At 45.0% G+C, this 25,983-nt stretch overlaps 1 protein-coding gene across 1 annotated transcript in view; it reads left to right on the top strand.

The window, feature by feature from the left end:
- The first annotated feature begins 1,374 nt into the window (after nucleotides 1–1,374).
- Nucleotides 1,375–25,983, top strand: part of CDK5RAP2 (CDK5 regulatory subunit associated protein 2) — a 204,707-nt gene continuing 180,098 nt past the window's right edge. Inside the window, exons 1-4 of the mRNA XM_015420167.1 lie at nucleotides 1,375–1,488; nucleotides 6,451–6,518; nucleotides 10,497–10,558; nucleotides 21,070–21,180. Coding sequence (XP_015275653.1) covers nucleotides 1,436–1,488; nucleotides 6,451–6,518; nucleotides 10,497–10,558; nucleotides 21,070–21,180 — 294 coding nt within the window. The 5' untranslated portion in view covers nucleotides 1,375–1,435. The remainder of the gene's footprint in view (nucleotides 1,489–6,450; nucleotides 6,519–10,496; nucleotides 10,559–21,069; nucleotides 21,181–25,983) is intronic.

Raw genomic sequence — 25,983 nt, 5'->3', positions numbered from 1 at the left:
CTATGGCATTGTACTATGCGGAGGCCCCTCCCCTCCCCAAACCACACCCTCTCCTGGTTCCACCCCCAAAGTCTCCAGGTATTTTCCAACCCAGACTTGGCAACCCTAACTTCTTGCTTAGTCATAATGTTGTTCTACCTACACAGTAGTGTGACTGGGAAAGAAAAATTAGCATTTTAAGTGTATAAATTTAGTTGATTGCATATAGGGCTCGAGGTGTACCAGAATGCCCAGGGAGTTAACTTTTGGATACTAAAAGGGTGAAGCTGCAGCTGGAAGAACTCATCTCGGTTTTGCACCCCAAATGCCCTGTCCCAAATAGGAAAAAACAGGGATGGTAGTTATTTGGTTCCAGAACACAGAGAACAACTCTGATATATAGACAGTTGGCACTCTTGTGATGCAGTACAGCCAAAATCTGAGCTGGTAAAGAATGCCTTAAGAAGAGATTGGATTTATACCCCACCTTTCACTCGGAGTCTCAGAGTGGTTTACAATCTCCTTTCCCTTCTCCTCCCCATAACAGACACCCTGTAAGGTAGGTGGGGCTGAGAGCTTTTTTGAGGACTGCCCTTGAGAGAGCACCTCTGAAATAACTTGTGACTGACCCAAGGTCACACCAGCAGTTGCATGTGGAGTAGTGGGGAATCAAACCCCCAATTCTCCCAGATTAGAGTTTGGCAACGCACATTATGGTTAGTATTATATAAAAAAAATCTCTGACAAGGCACGCATTTGTTCATGAGGCAGGGACCTGGTTTTTCGCGTGATTAATGTAATCACGACAGCTGGACGCGATTTTTTCCTGTTCCCCAGAAGTGTAACATAATAAAAAGGTACATAACCTAATAAGGGGCTACATATTGAATGCAAGAATGTTTCAACCGGAGAGGGCGCCAAGGAAAAAGCCTCATTCATTTTGCTCCAGCGTCTCGTCTTCGTCCACCTTAATAGCTTTCAACCCCTCGTTTCCATTTGCCCGGAGTAAACATGGATCCCTCCAAAAACATCCTCCCTCTTCCGGGCATTCAACATGGCGCCCCATTCCCAGCCTGCCCTCATGCAAAGCGCGGGCCCGGAGTAAATATGGCTTCTTTCTCCCCCCCCGTCCTGCCCTGCCCTGCCCTGCCCTGCGCTCTTGTCTCACTTGCCACATCTCTCCCTTAACCAAAATGGCGCCCGAAATACCCTCAGGAGCCGTGGCCCTTATGAAAAATGGCCACTCGCTGTATCACTATAGAGGTTTCCCGCCCTTTGCCTTTTCTCTGCCCGGCTTCTTTGGCTTCACAAAGATGGCGGCGGCGAGAGGCTTTTGCGGTCGTTTGAATTCCATCCCCGCCGCCAAACTCGGACAATAACAGCCAGTGTCACCGGCGGAGGAGTCGCAGCTGCCCGCCCGCCTGCCTTCCTCCTCCTCCTCACTCGATCGCCCGCTATGGACTCCTTCCCGGGGGAAGACCCCACCTTGCCTGTGGCGTTCAACGGCAGGTGAGGCGGGGACCGTTAGAGCCGTTGAAGTCCGGAGGGAGGGATGGAGGGAGGGAGGCGTTAACTCTTTCTTGCCCGGGCGCGGGATGCTAACAAAGAGGGACGGGCTTTGGAAGCGTGTTGAAATCGCCCACTTGTGGGGCTGGGGGAAAAGTGGGGAAAAAGGGGGGGGGGGGGGGGGGAGGAGCTAGGAAGTTTTCCCTTCTCTGGGGCGCCCTCGTTTGAGGGTTGCTCGCCTGACTGCCGAGGGAGGGACCCGACACCAAAAGCGGCGGCATCCGTGTCATGACTGAGCGAGGACCAAGTATTTTAAAGCCCTCGCGCAGCCTTTGCAGCTCCAGCTCTTCAGGAGGCGGGTTCTTAAAGTTTTTAGAAAGACGGAAAGGTGGCGAGCAGATTCTTCAGGCCAAGGGGTGGAGGTCTGGTCTGGCATCCAGCCTTCGAGCATCCCTGTATAAGGTGTGGAGAGAGCAGGTAGAGAGAACTCTCTCTTGCACTCTCCTGTAAGACTTGTTCTTCAGTCGCACAGATGAGCCCCCTGGACCACATCACGCCAGGCCCTCCTGTCTTCCGCTGTCCTATGGAGTCTTCTCAATTTCGTGTTTGTTGCATCAATAACACTAACCATCGCATCCTTGGCTGTCCCCTTCTTCTTTGACCTTCAGTATTTCCCAGCATCAGGGTCTTCTCCAGTGAGGGCTCCCTTCTCATTTGGTGGCCAAGGTATTTGAGCTTCAGCTTCAGTACCTGGCCTTCCAGGGAACAGTCAGGGTTGATTACTTTTAGGATTGACTGATTTGATCTCCTTGCAGTCCAAGGGACTCTCAAGAGTCTTCTCCAGCACCATAATTTGAAAGCATCTATTCTTCAGCACTCAGTCTTCCTTATGGTCCAGCTCTCGCAGCCATACAGTACTACTGGGAATACCATTGCTTTGACTATAAGACTAGGACTTGGAAATTCGGTTAGTGCACGGGTCAGTCCAGGTTTTTTTGTTGTTTGGTAAGATTAGCCTAACCTGAGGCTAACCTGATCTCGTCAGAGCTCAGAAGCTAAGCAGCGTCAACCCTGGCTAGTATTTGGATGGGAGACCTTCAAGGATTGAAACAAAAATGCATTGTATAGATAACGCAGACAGAAAAACGCCCAAATAGTATACAAAAATTAGTGGAAAACATTTCTATATCAAAGTGACACAATACTAGCAAAGAAATAACAAGAGACTACCTGTATCAACAATATAATACAAAAATACATTAAGTAATATAGAGTGTGCAGAAGAAACTGGCACAGAAGACACAGGGACGAAGACTCTGGATTTCAGTCTTCGTTTCGATAGCTCTTCTTCAATAACTTCATTTTACTTCATAAAATGCTCATAGTACACAGAAGCCTTTAAAACAGTATATATAGGCAAAATGTCCAATCCTTATATGAAAAAAGTCAAAACCGGGCAACCGATTGGCAATAGAACTTATTCTTGTATTATCAGCAAGCCTTCAAGGAATACCAGGGTCCTGACACAGAGACAGGCAATGGCAAACCATCTCTGAATGTCTTTTACTGTGAAAACCTCACAGAGTGAGTTGGGGTTGCCATAAGTTTTATTTAATTGATTGAATTTTTAGGCTGCCCTTCCCTGCGAGCAGGGCTCAGCGCAGCTTAGAACAGAAAGGAACATACAATAAATAACTAAAAGTTAAAAACCTACAGTAAAATATATGATGTTTGTATCAGCAAGATTCAAGACTGACTTGGGACAAAAAACCAAAACAAACAGATGCTAGATCTATGCAGCAAGGAGCAGAGGAAGAGAGAAGTTTAGCTCCAGGCCATGAAACGATTCACCTGCAGATTTCTACAGATCAGACATCTGGAGATAAGCGTTCTTCACCTGATAATGTCTCAAGCTTGCCTTAAAGGCACAGGAGCCTGGTTAAAAAAAAAGAAAAGAAAAAGTAACCCTGAGGATGTTTCAGAATGTGAAAAGAGCCTGGCTATTTTGTAGGGGCCATGCGATCTCATTCTATTAAATTTAATTTTTTTACCTATAGAGAACAAGTGTAGTGTAGTGGTCAGTGTGCTGAAGCATGATCTGGGAGATCCAGGTTTGAATCCTCACTCTGCTGTGGAAGCTCACTGGGTGACCGTGGGTCGCTCACACACTCTCAGCCTAACCTACTTCACAGCATTGTGAGTATAAAGTGGAAGAGAGGAGAACAATGTAAATCATTTTTAGGCTTCCATAGGGGAGAAGTAAGTCAATTATTTCTTCCAAGAAAGGGTGGCATACTTGCCTTTCCCTCTCACGGTTTATCTTCATTACCATCCTCTATGATAGGAGGATATTTGGCCACCAAATGAGAAGGGAGCACTCACTGGAGAAGACTGGGAAAGACTGAAGGTAAAAGAAGAAGGGGACGGCAAGGGATGAGATGGTTAGAGAGAGTTACTGATGCAACAAACATGAAAATAAGCAAACTCAGGAGGACCTGGCGTGATGTGGTCCATCGGGTCACAAAGAGTTGGACTGTGCGACTGAACAACAACAACAGGAAATGATAGGAGAGGCTGAGAGAGACTGTGATAGTGAAACTGGTACAAGATCACCCAGCGAGTGGGTTGCTTGGTGGATTGCAACACTCTTTTTTTTTTCCCTCCCCCTGCTTGTTTTTATAGTGGTCATCCAGATGCTTGTGGCAGTTAAGAAGAACCCAAGGCAGCTCATGAAAGGCAATAACTTTCCCTTTTTTTACCTTCCTCCTCCCCCAGCAACCATATTCAGAAGTAAACTGCCTCTTAACATGGCGGTACTATTTGGCTATTACTCCTAATAGGTACTGATAGATACATCTCTCATGAAATTATTTTGGCTTTCAGTTCACTGGATGGCAGTGGTTGAGGGATTAACTTCCCAGTGGAGGGAGAGAGGCTTAGTTTTCTGGAGCTTATTCAGATTCCTTTTTTGGGATTTGCAGTAGCAGGGGGATTAATCATCATTCCCACCACCTCTTTTGGGACATGATGTTGGAAGGTGGTGGGGCGTTTTGGAGAGGATCGGTGGATAAAGATCGCCCCGTGCAAATCCCAAATAGCGTCTGTTGAAAGTAACTATGATTAGAACCTTCTCAGGTCCCCACATCCTACAAATAGGGTTGTCAGTTGCCTGGAGAAAATATGTCTTTTAATAGAGGCTTAATGGGCAGTTCTTTACCTAATTATGCTATTCACCTCCACGCCATGAAAACTTCTTCTGACCATTTCCACTCATGAGACTTCAGTGAAAAGGGAAAGGACATTTTTCTCCAGGCCTGTTGGCAACCGTACCTACAAACTTTGCTTCTGGCAGATTGCCCAGTAATGTGCCATGGTGGAGTGTTGAGCACAAAAGCTTGTTTAACTCCCTGTCCACTCAGGCGGGCGGCTGCTTGGCATGACACCGATTTCCTGTGCAAAGACACCTCTGGAGAAGGAACTGGCTGTTACCGCCTCCCACAAATAAATCTTCAAAAACTTCTAACCCTTCTGACCATGCGTGGCAATTTAGCTATATACGATGTTAAAATAAAAATGAACTTGTTTTTTTGAAAACTTTTTTGTCTCATTCTTACCACTAAGTCTGTTAGAGCACACCCTGATTCATAAATGACAGATATGGAGAGACTGTCAGATGTGTTTTTAGGAGATGTGGCTGGGTGTCTTTGAACACTGAACCATTTCCTTCCTGCAGCACCAGACAGCAGGTAAAGGGACCGGGAGGGAGGTTGTTATAGCCTCTAAGTCATTGCAGGGGCTTCTGAAGTATTCATGGGGGCTTGCCCATCAGCTTCAGAGAGTCAAGAAGCAATGGTATGCCACTGCAGCTGGGAAGACAGGTTTTCTCAGGCTCCTCTTCCCTGCCGGCTGCCTGCACTGTCAGACACAAGGATCTAAGCTGTTGCTGTGTCCACAAAACTTGTGAAATGTGGCAATTGGCTGTTCTGAACCTTTCTGCCCACAAGTTGGTGGCCTTTTGTGAGTCACTTCCTCTGGTATTTTGGTCCTGGGCCATTTAAGTCTTTTTAAAGTGTGAGAACCAACACCTTGAATTGCAGAGAGCTGGCAGTGTTCTTCTAATGCTGGTGTACTTCCGCCTACTTCCGTTCAGTAGTAGGGCTGCCACAGAGCATACTGCGGTCATCTGAATGCAAAGTTTGCGTGTGTGTGTGTGTGTATGGTAGCAGTACACGTGTGGCAGCAGCCTAATTGTCTTCCTCCACGAGAGGAAGCAGATGTTTTGAACCAGCTGCTGCTGACCACAGATGCCACTTGGGCAGCCAGGAGTACCTTCAAGCTGCTGCTCTGCTCTTTCAGGTTTCCTCGCCTCCTGAATAAGCAGTCCACCTGTCCTGAAGTCAACCAGGTCCTCTGCCACTTACATCTCCATCTCATGAGGCTCAAGTTTAAGCTTCTTCCTCCGCATCCGGTCACTTACCAAATGCACACAGATTTAGGAGCTCATTGGAGAAAGAGAGCCAGATGCCCTCAGCTTAGTGATGATACCGCAAACTCTTCTAGAAGTTGTGTGCAGGTGTTTAAAGAGATGAACCTTGAAAATGCTAAAGGTCCCCCCCCCCCCCCCCCGTCGCAGTAAACCAGGGAGTCCAGAAAGAGAGCTGATGGAGTCAAAAGCTGCTGTGAGATCCAGGAGCATCTTGCACACCCCCTGTTATGTTTCAGTGGCTGTCTCCAGGCAAGGCAGTTCTGGTCCAAAAACTAAACCAGGAGATAGACTACAATAACTTTGGACCAGCCACTCTGAGACTCTTGATAGTGTACTGTCTCCAGGTGGCATAGATGTAAGTTCTAGAATGATCTCAAGATGATTTGGGAAACATACATGTGAGAAGGCATGGGAAGACACTGGACAGATGTACATGTCTTCTAAATGCCTTCAGTTGAACTGTCTTTCTTCTTCCCTAGTGTCAACATTTCCCAACTGCCAGATGTCTCAGGAGATGAAATTCGTATCCCTCTGGGAGGTGGCGGAGGTAAGAGTATTGTAAAGGCTTCTGCTTCAACAGGAAAGTGATGAACTATGTCTATGTATTAAGTTTTAGAAGAAGTAATTGGAATGTTAGTTCAATAACAGTTGGTGTAAGAAAGGATGTCTGAAGGGTTTCCCTAAGAAAGGACAGCCGGCGAGCCCTCAAGGCTTTTCACAGTCTGGGTAGAATATTGGCCTCTAGCAGCAATGTTCCCTCTAAGCTGTGGAATCTTATGAGCAAAAATTCCACTTTGTGAGCTACTGGCATTAAAGTTGTGAGCGAGCAATTTGGCTGCTGCATAAATTAGTTTGCCCTGGAGCCATCCTTCCTGAGCTAAGACAAAAAAGCTGTGATTTGGAGGCTAAAAAACTGAGCTAGCTCACACTAACTCAGCTTAGAGGGAACACTGTCTAGCAGCAGTTAAATACTTGGTAACTCCCCATGAGTAAGGGTGTCCTGGCGTAACCATTTTCTAAAAACTGTGCCCCTTGCTATAATCAGGGGCATTTAAAGTGTGATGTGATACATCTGCTATGTGATATGCCATTGGGAAAACTTCTGCTAATTAAACATCTATTATAGCTGTGCTGGTATGACCAGCGTTTGTCAGTTAAGATACTGCTGTTCAAAGCCAAACTGGTCAACCTGTCAAACTAGCAAGCTGCAGCTGGTTAAAACAATTGCCTTTCCCTTCAGCCCTCTTAGTCTGCTCTCTTGGCATACAGAAAGAATGGAGTCTTTAGTGTCTGACACTGCTTGCTGTGGGAAAAAAAGAATCATAGTTATGCAGGCAGCTTGCAAATGGACCTCCGACAGTCATTGGCCCACAATTGAAATAACACTGACTTTGTGTGACACGTGATGGGTTTAACTAGGTGATCTTGTGGTAGCTTCCAGGCCTGTACAATTTTATGGTTTGGTGTTCTGTAGCTTGTAAGTCTCCCCCAACCCCTCCAATAATTGACGATTCCCAGTGTTACCAAAGCCCTTGACTCTTGAATGCTGCCTTTTAGTTTCCTTCCCGAGTAATTTATTTATGAACCTCTCAGTATGCACTGAGATGTAGTCGGTTATCTAATAATTGCAAGTGTAAGGTCTCTAGTTCAGGCGCGAAGCCAGAGCACAGCCATAGATAGCATGCCTCCATTCCTGAGGATTGGAAGGTAGCTAATGTCACTCCCATCTTTAAAAAGGGTTCCAGAGGAGATCCGGGAAATTACAGGCCAGTCAGTCTGACGTCGATACCGGGTAAATTGGTGGAAACCATTATTAAGGAAAGAATTAGTAGGCACATAGATGAACAAAACCTATTGAGGCAGACTCAGCACGGTTTCTGTAAGGGAAGATCTTGTCTCACTAACCTGTTAGTGTTCTTTGAGGGGGTGAACAAACATGTGGACAAGGGGGATCCAATAGATATTATTTACCTTGACTTCCAGAAAGCTTTTGATAAAGTTCCTCATCAAAGGCTCCTAAGTAAGCTCAAAAATCATGGGATAGAAGGACAAGTCCTTTTATGGATCAAAAACTGGCTAGTTCATAGAAAACAGAGAGTGAGTGTAGGTGGGCAATTTTCTCAGTGGAGGGTGGTAAGCAGTGGGGTACCGCAGGGATCAGTACTTGGTCCACTGCTTTTTAACTTGTTCATTAATGATTTGGAGATGGGAGTAAGCAGTGAAGTGGCTAAATTTGCGGATGACACAAAGTTGTTCAGGGTGGTGAAAACCAGTGAGGATTGTGAGGCACTCCAAGGGGATCTGTCAAGGATGGGCGAGTGGGCGTCAACATGGCAAATGGGGTTCAATGTGGCCAAGTGCAAGGTGATGCACATTGGAGCCAAAAATCCTAAATATAAATACACATTGATGGGGTCTGAACTGGCAGAGACTGAGCAAGAGAGAGATCTTGGAGTTGTAGTGGATAACTCACTGAAAATGTCGAGACAGTGTGTGACTGCAATAAAGAAGGCCAATGCTATGCTGGGGATTATTAGGAAGGGTATTGAAAACAGATCAGCCAATATAATAATGCCCCTATATAAATCAATGGTGAGACCTCATTTGGAATACTGTGTGCAGTTCTGGTCACCACACCTTAAAAAGGATATTATAGCTTTGGAAAAAGTGCAGAAAAGGGCAACTCGAATGATAAAAGGGTTGGAACACTTTCCCTATGAGGAAAGGTTAAAGCGCTTAGGGCTCTTTAGCTTGGAGAAAAGACGACTGAGGGGTGACATGATCGAGGTTTATAAGATTATGCATGGGAAAGAGCAGGTAAAGAAAGAGGTACTTTTCTCCCTTTCTCACAATACAAGAACTCGTGGGCACTCCATGAAACTGCAGAGCGGTCGGGTTAGAACGGATAAAAGGACGTCCTTCTTCACCCAAAGAGTGATTAACACTTGGAATTCACTGCCACAGGAAGTGGTGGGTGCTACAAGCATGGATGGCTTCAAAAGGGAATTAGATAAGCATATGGAGCAGAGGTCCATCAGTGGCTATTAGCCACAAGGTATAGCTAGGGGCTCTGGGGCAAGTGATGCTCTGTCTTCTTGGTGCTTGGGGGGGGTCAACAGTGGGAGGGCTTCTAATGTCCTGGCCCCACTGCTGGACCTCCTGATGGCACTGGTATTTCTGGCCACTGTGTGACACAGAGTGTTGGACTGGATGGGCCTTTGGCCTGATCCAACATTGGCGTCTCTTATGTTCTTATGTATCCCTCAAGGCTGAAAAATAGTAGAGGAGAATTGTTCAGTTTGCATGGTGTTCCATGTGCCATGGGTTTGTGTGTTCCCCTCATTCAGTGATTCCTTATGCAACATCCAGATTGCTGCATTGTTTACCATGATGTCTGAATGCAGCAGGCTATGGTTAATGTTAAGTTTTGAAACGTCAAATTGTTTGGTTGTTAGCACTATGTAATAGGAAATTTGGAACAAGAGAGAGAGGGGGACTATCCGAAATGGAGCCAATGCTTTTCACTAGTACTAGTGTAAAAATATTTCAGACTTCCAGGTGAGTTTTACAGCCTTTGATTGATTATTAAGAGACATATTCTTATTGTCATCAGTTCTGCAGCCTTTTGAGGTACAAAGCTATTATTTTTATTGCAGAAGCAAATTAGGATCTGAGGTTGAGAAATGTTCAGGGTTGCCCAGTGAGCTTCATGCTTGGGTGGGGACTTGGATTTTGGTCTCCCCCAACCTAGCCTGAGATAAGTACCAGCTGCAGCTGCATTTGTGCCGCTACTGCAGTTTGGGTAACTCTTCCATGCAGTTTCACTCTGTTGCTGTGCCCAATGGGAGAGGAAATAAGGTGTGGCAGAAACACAGGTATATGAGAGCCTGTCATAGCATGGGAATCTTGGGATGCCTTAGATGACTTTCTTTGAATGATCCTCCTTGAGTGGGATATGTTCTTAGTGTTGTTTTACTTGGTGTCCGTTCTGCTTGCACTATGGCAGAATCCTGACCTAAAAGGAATAGGGGAATGAAATTACTATGACCCATTGATTGTACAGGTAGACCAGAGACCAGTGTAGTAGAGGATTTATTTATTTACTTCATTTTTACCATACTATTCTTCCTAAGAGGAAACCAAAGTGGCTTACAACAAAGCCAATAGTGGCAAGATCAGCATTAGATGAACAAGCCTTGAGAGTTTCTCCCTACACACTGCCTCTCTTTGCTTGAAAACTAAATGCTTCCATAGTGAACCATAGTTTTGATGTTTAATCTGAATTGCAATCTATCATTTTTTCTTTTCCTTCCATACCAGGTTTCAAAACTACATTTTAACTTTGAAATTGTACTACGGAAGGAAGAGAACAAACCATAGTCTGTGATTTGGGGGGGGGGGAGAAAAACTATGCTTAGTTATAGACGTGACAGTGTTTAATTTTTAAGTCCTATTCTACAGAGTATGAATATATCTGCTATTTCTGGAGTCAGAATCCCTTTCAATGGATTTCTTAAATTTGTAGCATTACCGGATGTGGCGGAAGTTTCACCCACCAGAGCACGGACCATGAAGGATTTTGAAAACGTAAGTGAACCATAATCTCTAATTTGAGAAGTCTGTTACAGTTTTAATAAGATGGTTTGCAACATACTGGAGAAGGTATTTGTGAATGTGCAGTTAAATGATTACTCTACCCCCCTTCCACTCCTCCCCGAGTTGAGATCGCATATACAGCTTCCACTGTGTTCTTATAAAACAAGATTCTCATTTTTTTCAGAGTCACAGTGTTCTGAAACCATACCTTGTGCTTTGTGGAGTAACAACGTTTGTTAATAGTTTGGAGTGGAATCAGATTTTGCTTAAATAAACAGTTGAGGGAAAATGGCTGCCTTGGCTTATGGTTTAAATCGGGGTGGTGGATTTGATGCAATTATTAATAGGCTGATAGAATTGCTGACCTTTGGTTGCTTTAAATGATACTCTTAGAGCCATATATGCTTCACACCCACTGTATGTGACAGGGGATAGAAACAGTACCCAATGTAAAGGTAAAGGTTCCCTTGCTCGAAAGCCAGTCGAATCCGACTCTAGGGTTGCGGTGCTCATCTCCGTTTCAAAGCTGAAGAGCCAGCGCTGTCCGAAGACGTTTCCGTGGTCATGTGGCCGGCATGACTAAACACCAAGGCGCACGGAACGCTGTTCCCTTCCCACCGAAGTGGTCCCTATTTATCTCCTTGCAATTTCTTGCTTTCGAACTGCTAGGTTGGCAGGAGCTGGAACTAGAGATGGGAGCTCACTCCATCATGCGGCACCCGGGTCTTGAACTGTTGAACTACTGACCTTTCACAGCCTGCAGTTCAGCGTCTTAACCACTTGAGCCACCGCAGCAATGTAATTGTATCTTATTATTTTGAAGCTGCCTTATATCAGGTCAGGATGTTGGCCCACTTAGTTCAGTACTGCTTATTTTGACCAGTAGTGGTCCTTGAAGGTCTCCAGAAGGTCTTTAGCAACATCTGCTGGAAATGGCAGGGATTGACTTAGGGACCTTTTGCTTGCAAAACATGCTTTGCCAAGGCGTGTCCTGAAAATACTTCCACAAAATGTTATGTGAACTTCCTCTGGATCAAAAGATAAAGCAGGGCGCAGGTATTCTACACCAGCTTCCCGTACAACTGGCACCCTGAGTAAAGAGTCATCTTCCTGACAGTGCTGCTCTATGTCCAGTATGGCTTCTATGGAGTATCCATGTGAACACTGTCTTTGTACTGCTGCTCTTTGGAAGAAGACTAGTGGTTGAGTTTAAGATAGTCCTAGGATGCAGTCCTCCCCTGCGTGTGCATAGCTCCTAGCGAGGACACAGTTTCCACAGGGCTGCATAGAATTCCCTTTCTCCTTCCTGCCCCAGCATATACATGCATAGCTTGCCAAGGGCATGTTGGGAAATGGGTATTCATCGAGCACCTCCCGGATTCCCATCTGACCCTCACTCTGTGCTCAGATTGCCTCCCACCAGGAAACACACTGTGTCTTTCCCCACACAGTAGGGAACTCTGCTGAGAAACGGGTATATCATCTGGAATCCTCAAGTTGTACAAAGTCATTACAAAAGACAGACAGTGCAAAATGACAGTGTTTAGGGCTCCGGAGTTCGAATAGGCGAGATTCAGAAGTGCTGCCTAAGTAAGGCACTTGGTAAAGCATCTCAGATGATTGCGTTTACGCCAGTCAATTGAGTGGTTCTTAGATCCATGGCTTTCTTAAGGTGACAAATTTCATACATTATTTAAATGTGCCTGCTAATCAGCCGCTTGAAAATTAAGAGGTTGTTGCAGATAATTAGCATTCCCAAGTGACTGACTGATTGCTGTTATTGTATAAACTGGAGTTTGTGAGGAGGCAAATGAGATTAAGATCATAACCTTTTAAAGGCTACATACTGCTGGTTGTTCTCTTGTGTTCTCCGAAACGTCCACATTCTTTACCATGGATAACTCACCCCAAGCATTTTTAGGGCTGCTTTTGAGGCCCTATTTGGGATACTTAAAAAAAAAAATTGATTATGAAAACTTGTGATCCACTAGGAACATGACATGGATCTGCTCTGACCTGGTAGAATTCAGGAGGTTCATTTGTTCCAGTGACTTGCCTCCTTCCAGAAACAGAACAAAACACTTCTGTTCCAGCAGGACCTTAGAAACAGGAATCTGGTTCACTGGGATTGATTTGCATTGAGGAGCGATTCTGCTGCAGTTGACCAGCTGGCTTGTTAATTGCTTGTTTGTTTGATTTATTAGTGTTTCATGGGTTAGGGTTTTAAGCTGCAAACTGATCTGCAAAGGAGATAATTGAGAAGTGGTGTACAAATGCTGCAAGGAAAATAAATCCCCAGGTCAGATCACTGGAATCATTGCTCTAAAGGTGTTTGTTCATTTTTAAAAAATCTTTATTTTCATTATTACAGTCCACCTTTCTCAGTGAACAGCAGGGGTAGGAAAGGCTGCTGCCATTCAGCCTGCACAATGGTGGTTTGTGATGCGTCAGTGGCCTTATATCCTGTGAAAACCACTTTTTTATTAATTCAGAAGTAGGGCTACCAAGTACTTACCGTGAATTGGCGAGGGACGTATAGTTCTTGGCGGGAACATTCCCGCGGGGAAAGCACAGGCGCTGCACTATCCTGTCGCCCAGACATGACATGGGCATGCAGCCGGAGGCTCTTGCAGTGGGGCTGAAAACTTGATGGCACCATCGAGTTTCCAGCTCCATTGCCAGAGCGTCGCCCGGCTACGTGCCCAGCGTGCTTACGTCATGTTTGGGCGACAGGATGGTGCGACGCGGCCATGTTACATGCAAGAATGTTCTGGCGGGGAAGCATGTGTCCCTCGCCGATTTGTGGGTAGGTACTTGGTAACCCTATTCAGAAGTAAGCCCCACTAAACCCTGGCCTGGGTGACTCCGGTAGCTTGTTCTCGTCAGGTTGGCCCTGGTTAGCACTTGGATGGGAGACCATCATGGAAGTCCAAGGTTGTAAACAAAGACAGGCAATGGCAAATCACCTCTGAATGTCTCTTGCCTGGGAAACCTCATGGGATTGCCGTAAATTGGCTGTGACCTGATGACACTCCTCATCACCAAGCCCCATTAAATTATGGGATTTACTGTGAAGTAGAAATATTTTGGGGCCGCGGTGGCTCAGAGGTTAAGACGCCGAGCTGCAGACTGGAAGGTCTGTCGTTCTGCAGTTCGAGACCCGAATGCCGCGTGACGGAGGCCGCAGTGTCCCCTCTAAACTGAGTTAGTATGAGCTAGCTCACAGTTCTTTAGCCTCTGACACACATTTTTTGTGGTAGCTCAGGAAGGACGGCTCCAGGACAAACTAATTCATGCAGCGGCCAAATCGCTGGCTCACAACTTTAATGCCAGTAGCTCACAAAGTAGAATTTTTGCTCACAAGACTCCCCAGCTTAGAGGGAGCATTGATGGAGTGAGCTCCCGTCTCTGGCCCCAGCTCCTGCCAACCTAGCAGTTTGAAAGCAAGAAATTTCAAGTAGATAAATAGGTACTGCTTCGGCGGGCAGGTAACAGCGTTCCATGCACCTCGGCGTTTAGTCATGCCGGCCACATGACTGTGGAAACATCTTTGGACAGCGCTGGCTCTTTGGCTTGGAAACGGAGATGAGCACTGCCCCCTAGAGTCGGATTCAACTAGCTTTTGAGCAAGGGAAACCTTTACTAGTAATATTTTGCATTTATATAGTGCTCTCAGCATTCCAAGTAGATCAGGCGCCCTATCTTTGTGTGATCCTTACAAGACAAGCCAGTATTTTCATCCTGGTGTTGAGAATGGGGAGAGGGAGGAGCAGGCTGCTAAGGCCCCCCGCTGAGTTTGTGGCAGAGGCAAAAATTGAACTGGGCCGTACTACACTGCCTCCCGGTTAGTAACAGCTTGACAGGATTGCAGCTTTTGTTGCACTTCTGCCTGCGCAAGATTCTCAAAAGTGATTGGGGCACCTTCCTGTTTTTAATGCTTTACAGCTGAGCTTACTCCAGAGGAGAGCTGAAGGCTGTAAAGCTCGGGCTCCCCATGCAGCATTGTTAACTTCTCAGGTTGCACGTTCTAATAAAGCCGACTTGCCTGTAACCTCTATACCTGTTCCATCGCTTTCATTCCACAAAGGGATGGGCATCAATATTTCATTGGCGTATTCAGTTCCTCCACTTGGAAAGCATCTGGCAGGTTGTGAGGGAAGAGGAAGGGGGGCGGTTTTATTTGAATGAATGTTTCATACTTGCTCACTTAAAAATTTAAAAGGCCTTTCTCCTCTTCTCATGAAATTCTCAAAATATTTCACTCTCTTCCTGTGGGAAGGTAAAATACTTCATGCTGAAGGACAATTGGACACACCTTGTCTTCAGTGCTGTTGACTGCCTTTTGTGGCAAACAGCTGACATCTGAAGTCATCAAAGGAGGAAGACTGAACTAGATGAAGTCCTGGAGGAACAATGAAAGGATCTTCCCAGGGTGTTCTTTTTTAAAAGGGAGCTGTGCAGAGCCCTGATCTGTGTCAAGATTATGGTTTGGGAAGAAGGAGTTAAATTCATCCCTTGCCCCTGTGGCTTTGCCTTGAATGCCTCCCAGCTATTTTTATCCATGGAAGGGGAAAAACAAAACAAAGAGAGGGTGACCAAAATGAGCACTTCATCCGCCATCTTAAATTTTGAAAGGGGTAGCAGTCACTGCAACCAGTGACTCTGAGAGTATTCCCAGCTAAATGGACATCTAGCACTCTGTACCTGCATTGCTGTTTAGAGGCTCTGCCTAGTTGCCGCACCTCCTGCTTTGCTCGTACAAGCTAGTGCAGGGGCGATCTGCTGCAGCTTCACAATTTCAAGCTATTGTGCTCCAAGGATGGTGAGCTTACTTGGTGTGTTTCCAGAGATCAAGTTTAGAGCATTCAAAATATAAGGAAGTTTATAAATGAATAAAAAGAGTACACATCTTTTCAAGCATTTAGGCTGAGCAAGGGTAGAAAGAAAAGGTGAAAACACACAGCCCATTTCCCCTACACTCTGTATTTATTCTAAACAAAATTTAAATAGAACAGGCTAGTATTACTTGAAGTTGCAGTAGTTTAAAGTCCAACATTATCTTAGTTTTCAGATTGGGACTTCTTGCCACATGAGCAAGATGGAGTCCTTAAGTAAAAGCTTAGTCCTTCATGGCTTGTCTCTGTCCAAAAAGCTGCTCTAGGTGGAAGAGAGCTGCTTCTGTGTGTCAAGAGAAAGTATAATTTCTCCTTGGGAGAGTCTGTCCCCCACCTTGGTAATTCAGTCCTTCCTGCTTCAAGAGGAAGGGTTTATTATCTAGCCATTTGGTTTTTAGTAGTCTCTGTCTCTTTTAGGTATGACATTCTAGCAAGGTGTGAGCTTGGGCTGGAGCCATTAGCATATATAAGCCCTGCAGTACTCTGCTTGGAGCTTGACAGCTCAACCCTGGCTCACTCCTTCCTTCCAGCTACTACTTTGCAGCCAGGTGCCAACTCACACACAGAGTACAGTCACAATAACTGAAATATTGGGGTGAATTTTGGGGTGGGGGGCATTTCTCTAGACCAGAGGTGTCGAACTCATTTGGTACAAGGGCTGGATCTGACATAAATGTCACTTCGTCGTGCTAAGCCATGTGTTCCATAAAATGTAATAAAAGGTACCAGAGATATAGACTTTATAAAGGACATAAAAAGGTAAAGGTTCCCTTGCTTGAAAGCCAGTTGAATCCGACTCTAGGGTTGCAGTGCTCATCTCCGTTTCAAAGCCGAAGAGCCAGCACTGTCAGAAGACGTTTCCGTGGTCATGTGGCCGGCATGACTAAACACCAAGCCGCACGGAACGCTGTTACCTTCCCACCGAAGTGGTACCTATTTATCTACTTGCAATTTCTTGCTTTCGAACTGCTAGGTTGGCAGGAGCTGGAACTAGAGACAGGAGCTCACTCTGTCATGCGGCACCTGGGTCTCGAACTGCTGAACTACTAACCTTCCACAGCCTGCAGTTCAGCATCTTAACCACTTGAGCCACCGCAGTTCCTATAAAGGACATAGGCTAACCCAATTAACAATATTATTTTTTACTCAGAATACAAACATGCTTAAAACATTATATTTGACACCCCTGCTCTATTCCTTGTATCAGAATTTTGAATACTTCTCATTAATTGCTGGGAAAAACATCAACAACCTCAGATATGCAGACGATACCACTCTAATAGCAGAAAGTGAAGAGGACCTGAAGAGCCTCTTGCAGGTAATGAAAGAGGAGAGCGCAAAAGTTGGCTTGAAACTCAACATCAAAAAAACTAAGATCATGGCATCCGGCCCCATTACTCCTTGGCAAATAAAAGGGGAAGTCATGGAATCAGTGACAGACTTCACGTTCCTGGGATCCAACATCGATGCAGACGGTGACTGCAGCCATGAAATTAAATGGCGCCTGATCCTTGGGTGGAAAGTGATGGGAAACCTAGACAGCATAATAAAAAGTAGAGACATCACCCTGCCAACAAAAGTCTGTATGGTCAAAGCAATGGTATTTCCAGTAGTAATGTATGGCTGCAAGGGTTGGATCATAAGGAAGGCTGAGTGCCGAAGAATAGATGCTTTCGAATTATGGTGCTGGAGAAGACTCTTGAGAGTCCCTTGGACTGCAAGATCAAATCAGTCAATCCTAAAGGAAGTCAACTCTGACTAAAGGAAATCAACCTTCAGGTAGTAATGTATGGCTGCGAGAGGTGGACCATAAGGAAGGCTGAGTGCTGAAGAATAGATGCTTTCGAATTATGGTGCTGGAGAAGACTCTTGAGAGTCCCTTTGACTGCAAGGAGATCAAATCAGTCAATCCTAAAGGAAATCAACCCTGACTGTTCTCTGAAAGGCTAGGTGTTGAAGCTAAAATACTTTGGCCACCAAATGAGAAGGGAGCCCTCACTGGAGAAGACCCTGATGCTGGGAAAGTTTGAAGGTCAAAGAAGACGGGGACGACAAAGGATGAGATGGTTAGACAGTGTTATCAATGCAATGAACATGAAGTTAAGCACACTCTGGAGGACAACAGAGGACCGGAGGGCCTGGTGTGATGTGGTCCATGGGGTCGCGAAGAGTCAGACTTGACTGTGCGACTGAACAACAACAACAACAACATTCATTTTTGTGTATATCTACCTCACCATGTAGAATGGGGAGAAAGCTAGTGAGTGAGAGAGAGAGAAAACCCTTTCCAGGGCTAATGACAATCCAGAGTGGGTCAGGACTAGAGATGTGAAGTCGTGCCCCCTCCCCCAAGTGAAAAAGTCCCTTTCCTATCCTTCCCTCCAAGGGCTTAAGTACAATTTTAAGTGGTAGAAATGGGAACTTTGGGAAACACTGAAACACCTTTTTGTGAAATACTTTCTCTTTTTGGAACGAGTGATTTTTTTTAAAAAAAGACAAAGGTTTACATACAAGGCTTATATTTATTGTGAAATGTGGCTAATTTTGTCCACAATTAATATGCTATAGGATGCAGGGTGATAGTGCATTATTGTGTAGTGTAGGATGATAATACACTGTTGACTGGGTTACAGTTCTATGGTTTTTTCTGATGAAGGAAGCCTTGACTCTCGAAAGCTTATACCCCCAAAACCTTGCTGGTCTCTGAGGTGCTACTGGGTTTGAATCCAGCTGTTCTGTTGCAGACCAACATGGTTACCCTCTGAAACTATCTTCATGGTTTATCTAATTATCCAAATATGCTTGTAGTCCTATTGTGACTGTTTGAGATTGTGTATTCCTGTCTAAATCACTTTAATATTTGCAGTAAAGATGTGTTTTCTGTTTTCAGCTTCTATTGTTTCTTACATGTCAGATAATACAAACTAGATTAATGTGCTAAGGTAACATATGGTGCAGCAGTTTGCATTCTTGCATGTGAGATCTCTCTCTGTTATTAGTTGTATTTGAAAATTTGCTTGTAGAAGACGCAAATTCCTTAAACTTCCACCATAAATATTGCAAACAGTACAATATTATGTTAGTTAAATTCTAAATGATGCACTTTATCTAGTTGAAATACTAAAATACATATGTTGATACTGCATATATTTCATGTTTTCCCAAATTTTCTGTTTCTTTTCTGTGGCTTCAAAAGTTTGAGAAATATTAATCTAGTTTTAACCTAAACCTGCAAGAATGGGAATGAGTTTTCATTTTTAAGTCTATGACTCTTACTATCTTTTCTTTTTTTTGAGAGCTAGTCTCTGCTGCACTTGTAGCAGTTTAACTGTTTTTCATTCTCGCTAGGGAGACCAGGAGGTTGCTTGTGGAGCAAGGAACAGAGATTTCTAACAGAAACCTCCCATACTAATGTAACACATTTTTATTCTGCCCTTCTCCTAAAAAGCTTGAGGTGACATACACAGTTCTCCTTTCCCCCATTTTTTACTATTGGAAGGTACATTGTTGGAAGGTACATTGGGTTGTTGGAAGGTGCATGAGGCTGAGAGGGAATTGACTGGCCCAAGATCACTCAATGAGTTTTATGGCTGAGCAGAAATTTGAATTTGTCACCCCAATATATCACCTTGACCAGTGTTCCCTCTAAGCTGAGTTAGTGTGAGCTAGCTCACAGTTTTATAGCCTCTGACTCACCCATTTTCGTCTTCGCTCAGGAAGGGATGGCTCCAGAGAAAACTAATTTATGCAGGAGCCAAATCGCTCGCTCACAACTTTCATGCCAGTAGCTCGCAAAGTAGAATTTTTGCTCACAGGACTCCACAGCTTAGAGGGAACATTGACCTTGACCCCTTCAGTATACAACATCTGCCATGTAGCTCCATCCATTCATGATCTTCTTCAGAGACTCTTCATTGAGCTGAAGCAAGGGGCAGCTGGGGACAGGGCCTTTTCTGTGGTGCTGCCACAGTTCTGGAATGCCTCCCTCGAGAGGTTCACCTGGGCCTTCCCTACTAGCATTCAAATGTCAGGCAACGGCTTTGCTTCATTTCGCTTGGCTTTGGGTAAACAGTTGACGGTACAATTGTTGTTACTCCTTGATCATGGTTTATTGTGATGCAGTCCTCTGATTATGTTTTGTTTGGCTGGATGTTTTTGATGCTGCTGCTGCTTGAAACTTGGTTACTGAGGCCCCGGTCGCACGGGAGGTTTTAGCCCGCAAGAGGGACGGATCGGGGGCGCAGCAAACGGGTGCGATCACACAGCAACATCTGGGAAGCGATGTGCACCCGTCCCCGATCCGTCCCTTCAGGCCGAAAACACGCAGTAAAAAAACCCTGAGGAAATAGTAGGACCAACCTGAAATGCCGCAGCAAGCGCGGCTGTGGGATCGCTGGCTTGCCCATCTTCAGGAGCATTCGAGGTTCCCGGCCGAACTTCGCATGCGCACACATGCGCAGCCGGCTGCCTCGCTCTTCCTTCTGTGGCTTCCCCCCCGGCATCTGATCGTGCCGGGGAGCAACTGCGTGGCGGCTCAGGAGATCTGTTTGATCCCGCCGCCGCGTGTTTCTTGGTGCGGCTCTAAAAAGCTGCACTTTGGCCGCGTCAATTTCCCCCGTGTGACCGGGGCCTGTGTTCAACAAACTTTGTTTTATTATTCTCATAATTGTTGTGATCCACCTTGACCTCAATTGGAAATGGTGGCTAGAGACATTTAAAATAATGGCCGCATGATGGCTTTTGTTCCCAGGATATTTTGGAGAAGTCATGAACGTAAACTAATCTATAGAACATCTACAGTACAGGCATAGTTGCGTGCCTGATAGTATAGGCTAGTGATGAACATCTGTGATCTGAGAGGTCTCCCTTTGTAATCTATCTCATCTTTGCCACAAACAAGCCCTAACCTCTTTAACCTTTCTTCATAGGGAAGGTGTCCCATCTCCTTAATATTTTAGTTGTCCCTGCACCTTTTCCAATGCTATAATATCTTTTTTGAGGTGCAGTGACCAGTGCTTTACACAGTATTCCAAATGAGGTCGCACCATTGATTTATACAGGGGCATTATGGTACTGGCTGATTTGTTTTCAGTCCCCTTCTTAATAATCCCCTGCCTTTTTTATTGCAGTCACACACTGAGTCAATATCTTCAGTAAGTTATCTCTGACAACTCCCAAGATCTCTCTCCTGGTCAGTTACTGCCAGTTCGGACCCCATCAACGTGTTTATAGCTAGAATTTTTGGCTTCAGTGTGCATTACTTTGCATTTGCCTATGTTGAACCTCATTTGCCACGTTGACACTCACTTGCCCAGCCTTGACAGATCCATCTGGAGCTCCTCACGGTCCTCCCTGGTTCTCACTGCCCCTGATCAACTTAATATCATTTGCAAACTTTGCCACTTCACTGCTTGCTCCCAATTCCAAATCATTAATGAACAAGTTAAAAAGCACCGGACCTAGTACCGAGCCCTGTGGTACCCCACTGCTTACTCCCTTCCACTGTGAAAACTGCCCATTTTGGGCCCAGAATTTAGATGGAGTCAAACCCTGTGTTGCTTATTTGTGTCATGGATCTCTCCCATCGTCTTTTCCCTTCTGCCCCAGCAAATCATCGAGCTGCGAAAAGAAAACTTCAACCTGAAACTGCGCATATATTTTCTGGAAGAACGAATGCAGCAGAAATTTGATGGTCCAAGTGAAGAGATCTACCGAATTGTAAGTATTTGAAATCTTTCTGACTCGCTGCCCAAGTGCAGACATCTTGGCCTAACTTTGGGTTGGCTGTTGGGAAAGATCTGTGGGCTCATGCACTCCCTCTTCCCTGTTAGTGTGATTTGTTTCTGATTTCGACTTGGAGGCAAACTATAGTCAGTCTAGCTAGATTGGAGTCCGGCAGCACCTTCGAGACCAACAAGATTCTCGGGATTTAAGCTTCCAAGAGTCAAAACTCCCTTCATCAGATACTTGATGATACCTTGTTGGTCTCTAATGTGCTACTGGACGTGGATCTTGCTGTTCTACTGCAGACCAACACGGCTATTTCTGAAAATATAGTTAGAGCCTGTCATGATTTGGGCTGTACAAGTAAAGGCCTAGGAGTGGGAGGAGGCCAGGCCTACAACTCCCAGAAGTCCCTGAGAGGTTTTGGCGCCAATTTTAGCCAATCACAGAGAAAGGGGACTTATAATAAAAGAGTTGGTACAGAAGAAGCGCTGTTCTTCTTCCCAGAGAGCAGGGCCAGAAGGAAGGCTGCTGCTGGGAGAGACCCTCACCCTGAGAGGAAGGGTGAGCAGACTGAGGCCCAACTGAGACAGTGAGCTAGGGACTGTGAGTCTAGTCACATTAGGGCAGTTTCATTTCTCTTCACCCACTTATAGTTATTGTTCTTGCACCTTGTTTGTTTCCCATATTGGGCTGATCTCCTGTAAAAATAGACCTTTTATTTGTTGTTTACTCTGACTGATTATACTGGCTTTGTATGTGTCTTCTACTGAGATTGGGTCCCCTTATAGCCTATTGCTTTTGAATAAGAACAACTCGAAACGCGGCAGCCAGCATCCGGACTACGCGTCATGGCTTTTTATGGCTTATGGAACTTCTGAAATGTCCACTCCATGGCGTCAAATGGGACTTTGATATTACAACCCTACTGGAGTGAGACACAGTAAAATACTTGGGACTTTATTTTTCTTTCCGTTTATTCTTCTTTCTGTATCTTGGTTACACCTTGGCCAATATTGTTATATAATTATATTTTTGCATTATTAAATTGTTTTTACACATTTCATATATTGGTTATCTCTAGTCAGTGGTTTTTGTGCTTTGTCACCTGACCTGAGCCATGACAGAGCCAGTTTGGTGTAGTGGTGAGGAGCATGGACTCTAATCTGGAAGAATTGGGTTTGATTCCCCACTTCTCCACATGCAGCTGCTGGTGTGACCTTGGGTCAGTCACAAGTTCTTTCAGAGCTGTTTCCTCTGAATTTCTCCTCAGATTTGGGGAGTCACAGAGTACCCTGATCTTGATCTCAGGACAACTTCAAGGCATTAGCAATCTAATGACCTTTCATTTTGATGGCCAGACAAAGTTTGTGGGGCTTTTCAGTTTCATGTGGTGGTGGAGGAAAGGGCCATTAAGTCACAATTGTCTTATGGTGCTCCCGTAGGGCTTTCAAGGCAAGAGATGACCAGAGGTGGTTTGCCACTGCCTGCCTCTGTGTAGCGACACTGGACTTTCTTGAGAGCCAGTTTGGTGTAGTGGTTAGGTATGCGGACTAATCTGGGAGAACCGGGTTTGATTCCCCACTCCTCCACATGCAGCCAGCTGGGTGACCTTCAGTCAGTCACAAGTTCTTTCAGAGCTGTTCTCTCAAGGGCAGTTCTCGAGAGAGCTCTCTCAGCCCCACCTACCTCACAGGGTGTCTGTTGTGGGGAGGGGAAGGGGAAGGGATTGTAAGCCTTTCTGAGGCTCCTTCAGGTAGTGAAGGGTGGGGTATAAATTCAATTTCTTCTTCTTCTATAATATGCCTGGTTTGGGTATGTCAGTAAACTTGGTTACCTTGAGCCAGGAAGTGGAGGAGAGAATTTACATGTGCACAGGGATATGGATGTGGGAGCCTAGAGCATGTCCCCAGTGGCACAGACTTGCTGGTGGCATCTGAGTGGGGCTACTGTGATTTCTTTTCCAGATATTTCCTTCTTTTGCTCACTTTGCTAGCTCCACACCTGCACAAACCAGAATCGCTCGATGTTGAAGCTTTCAGCTGATCTGCTTCATTATATTTCAGCTAAATAAATGTTCAGTAATGAGGAGTTTGCATGACCTTTATGTGATGTGTGGGATTATTTTTTAAATGGTTCTGGCTCAGTACTTAAAATAAAACAATTGCCTCAGTAGGATTTTTTCCCCTATCTGAGCACTTTTTTCCTTCTTAATCTAAATTACTTGTTCAGTCTTATTCTTTTATCACTAAAACAAAGGCTTTCAGAAATTACATTCTAATCCTCTCACATCAAACTAACTGTGGCAGAAAGATGGTGCATGCTAATCTAAGCTTGCCGCTTCCCTTACATGAGTTTGTTTTGCTGCTTTGCTCTGTAAGGCCATATGTATTTATGATCAAGTGAATATTTGAAAGAGCGTTTTTTTCGTTAAGTGTTGTTTCTCTGCACGCACACACTGAAAAAAATTGCAGCTGCAGTGTGTGCACACAAGATGAAAAAACGACAGTCCTTCAGCTGCCCATACCCAATAGTGTGTGTGATTTATTTATCTGAAGAAGAAGAGATTGGATTTATACCCTGCCCTTCACTACCCAAAGGAGTCTCAGAGCAGTTTACAAGCTCCTTTCCCTTCCCCTCCCCACAACAGGAACCCTGTGCGGTAGGTGGGGCTGAGAGAGCTCTGACAGAAACTGCTCTTTTTTCAAGAACAGCTGTGCCAGAAGTATGGCTTGCCCAAAGTCATCCAGCAGGTGCAAGTGGAGTGGGGAATCAAACCCGGTTCTCCCAGATTAGAGTCCGCGCACTTAACCACTACACCAAACTGGCTCACCAATCTGCCAGTGCTTAGCGTAAAAAAACCTGGTATTGTTTCCCGATTGACACTTTGGTTTGGTTCACATGCAACATCGGATTGCTAATTGGTGTAACCTTGAGTGCACTTGGGCGTGTACTTTTTCTTCCCCTCCTATGCGCCAATCACTTCTGCACCTCACAGTAATTTTTCATTCCTTCCAAAACAGCAAATTGTGAGTTGCATTTGCCCTCCAAAACAGAACTGGAAGCCATGGTAAGACAATGTTTTCTGGTTTGGCTTGGATGGCAAGCAGAAGCCATAATTTGATTAGGAAGCAGGCAGTGGTTTGCATTTCCAGACAACAGGTAGGCCAGGGTTTTAGAGCTGTTTGCTTGCTTTTATCATTCTCTCATTAGTCAGTTGTAGAAGTTCACGCCTGCCTCCCTGATGCGATAGATTTTGGAGTTGAAGTGACTGCTGCAGTTAATTTGCCAATTCAGATGTGCAAAACCGTAGTTCTTAAACCACCTTCGAACTGTGTGTTTGTATTGTGATTTGCTGGCTGATTGCAAACCATGGTTTGTCAATACTGACATTGCATCAGATCTTAGTTACACTTCTGTATGGTGATTTGGCATGGTTATAGAGTTGAGCCTTTTGACAAAGAGAAATTCACTTGTCTTAAATAAGCAAAGACTGGCTTTGAGAGCATAGTATACCTCCTTGTCCTCTGCTAGTAAAATGGTCTTCTGTTGTTCTTGGGTGACAGAATTTTCCGAGAAGCACCTTGCCTTGCAAATGAGAATCTGTCCATGTAGCATTAGTGTAATGTAGTGTAGAAGTGATTGATCTGTTGTTTAGCACAATATGGAAGGTGCATGGCCTTATAAACAGGAAAATACATTTGCTGCTGCTGCTGTTGTCTAAATACTTGCCATGTTGATTGGGAAAAGGACAGGTAAGCCTCTTTCCCCACAAGCTTGGAGTTGCCTCCCGAAAGTGGGGGAAGGAATCTACCTCCCTCCCCCACCTGCGTCCCTTCCAGGTATAACTTTGTCACTCAGTGGCAGAGATCGTAGGGTGACATTTCCCAAGTACAGCACTTTCCCACCATTAGAACAATCACTGAATAAAACTTGGTGTCACTATTGGTATAAAACAAACTCTGAAATCTATCTCAAACACACCCAAAGTCAAGTAAAATCTAAGTGGGTGAAGGCCCGGTTGAGCCACCAGTGTGAATTTTGACTCCCAAGTGGATTGAATGTAGAAGAAGAAGAGAAGAGATTGGATTTATACCCCACCCTTCACTTGGAGTCTCAGAGCGGTTTACAAACTCCTTTCCCTTCCCCTCCCCACAACAGACACCCTGTGAGGTGGGTGGGGCTGAGAGAACTCTGACACAAACTGCTCTTTTTCAAGAACAGCTGTGCCAGACCTTGTGACTGACCCAAGGTCACATCAGCAGGTGCAAGTGGAGGAGTGGGGAATCAAACCCGGTTCTCCCAGATTCGAGTCTGCACACTTAACCACTACACCAAACTGGCTTACATTACAAACTGGAATGTAAAAAGACAGACAACACTGAATCTTTCTGGGTTCAAATCACCTAAAATTTATTTATTACTTCACTTATATCTCACCTTTCTCCCCAGTGGGGACCCAAAGTGGCTTACATCATTCTCCGCTCCTTCATTTTATCCTCACAACAACTCTGTGCAGTATGTCAGGCTCAGTATATGTACCTGGCCTAAGGCTACCCAGCAAGTTTCCATAGCAGAGTGGGGATTCCAAACTGGGTTTCCCACTAGTCTGACTCTCTGATTCCTACACCATACTGGCTCATGGTATAAATCTGTGTCAAAATTAAGATAATCAATCACTTACTGATTATACCTGTACCTTTTATGCTGTCTTCAGCAGTCTGTGCTAGACACAGGAGAAAGTGCTGCAAAAGCAGTCCCCGTCATAGTCTCACCTGCTCCCCCTCATTAGAGCTG

Source organism: Gekko japonicus, unplaced genomic scaffold, assembly GCF_001447785.1.
Source record: "Gekko japonicus isolate JY-2015 unplaced genomic scaffold, Gekko_japonicus_V1.1 scaffold102, whole genome shotgun sequence".
NCBI classification, from domain to species: domain Eukaryota; kingdom Metazoa; phylum Chordata; class Lepidosauria; order Squamata; family Gekkonidae; genus Gekko; species Gekko japonicus.
The sequence above is the reverse complement of the archived record's forward strand: the minus strand, read 5'-3'. Positions and strand labels throughout refer to the sequence as shown.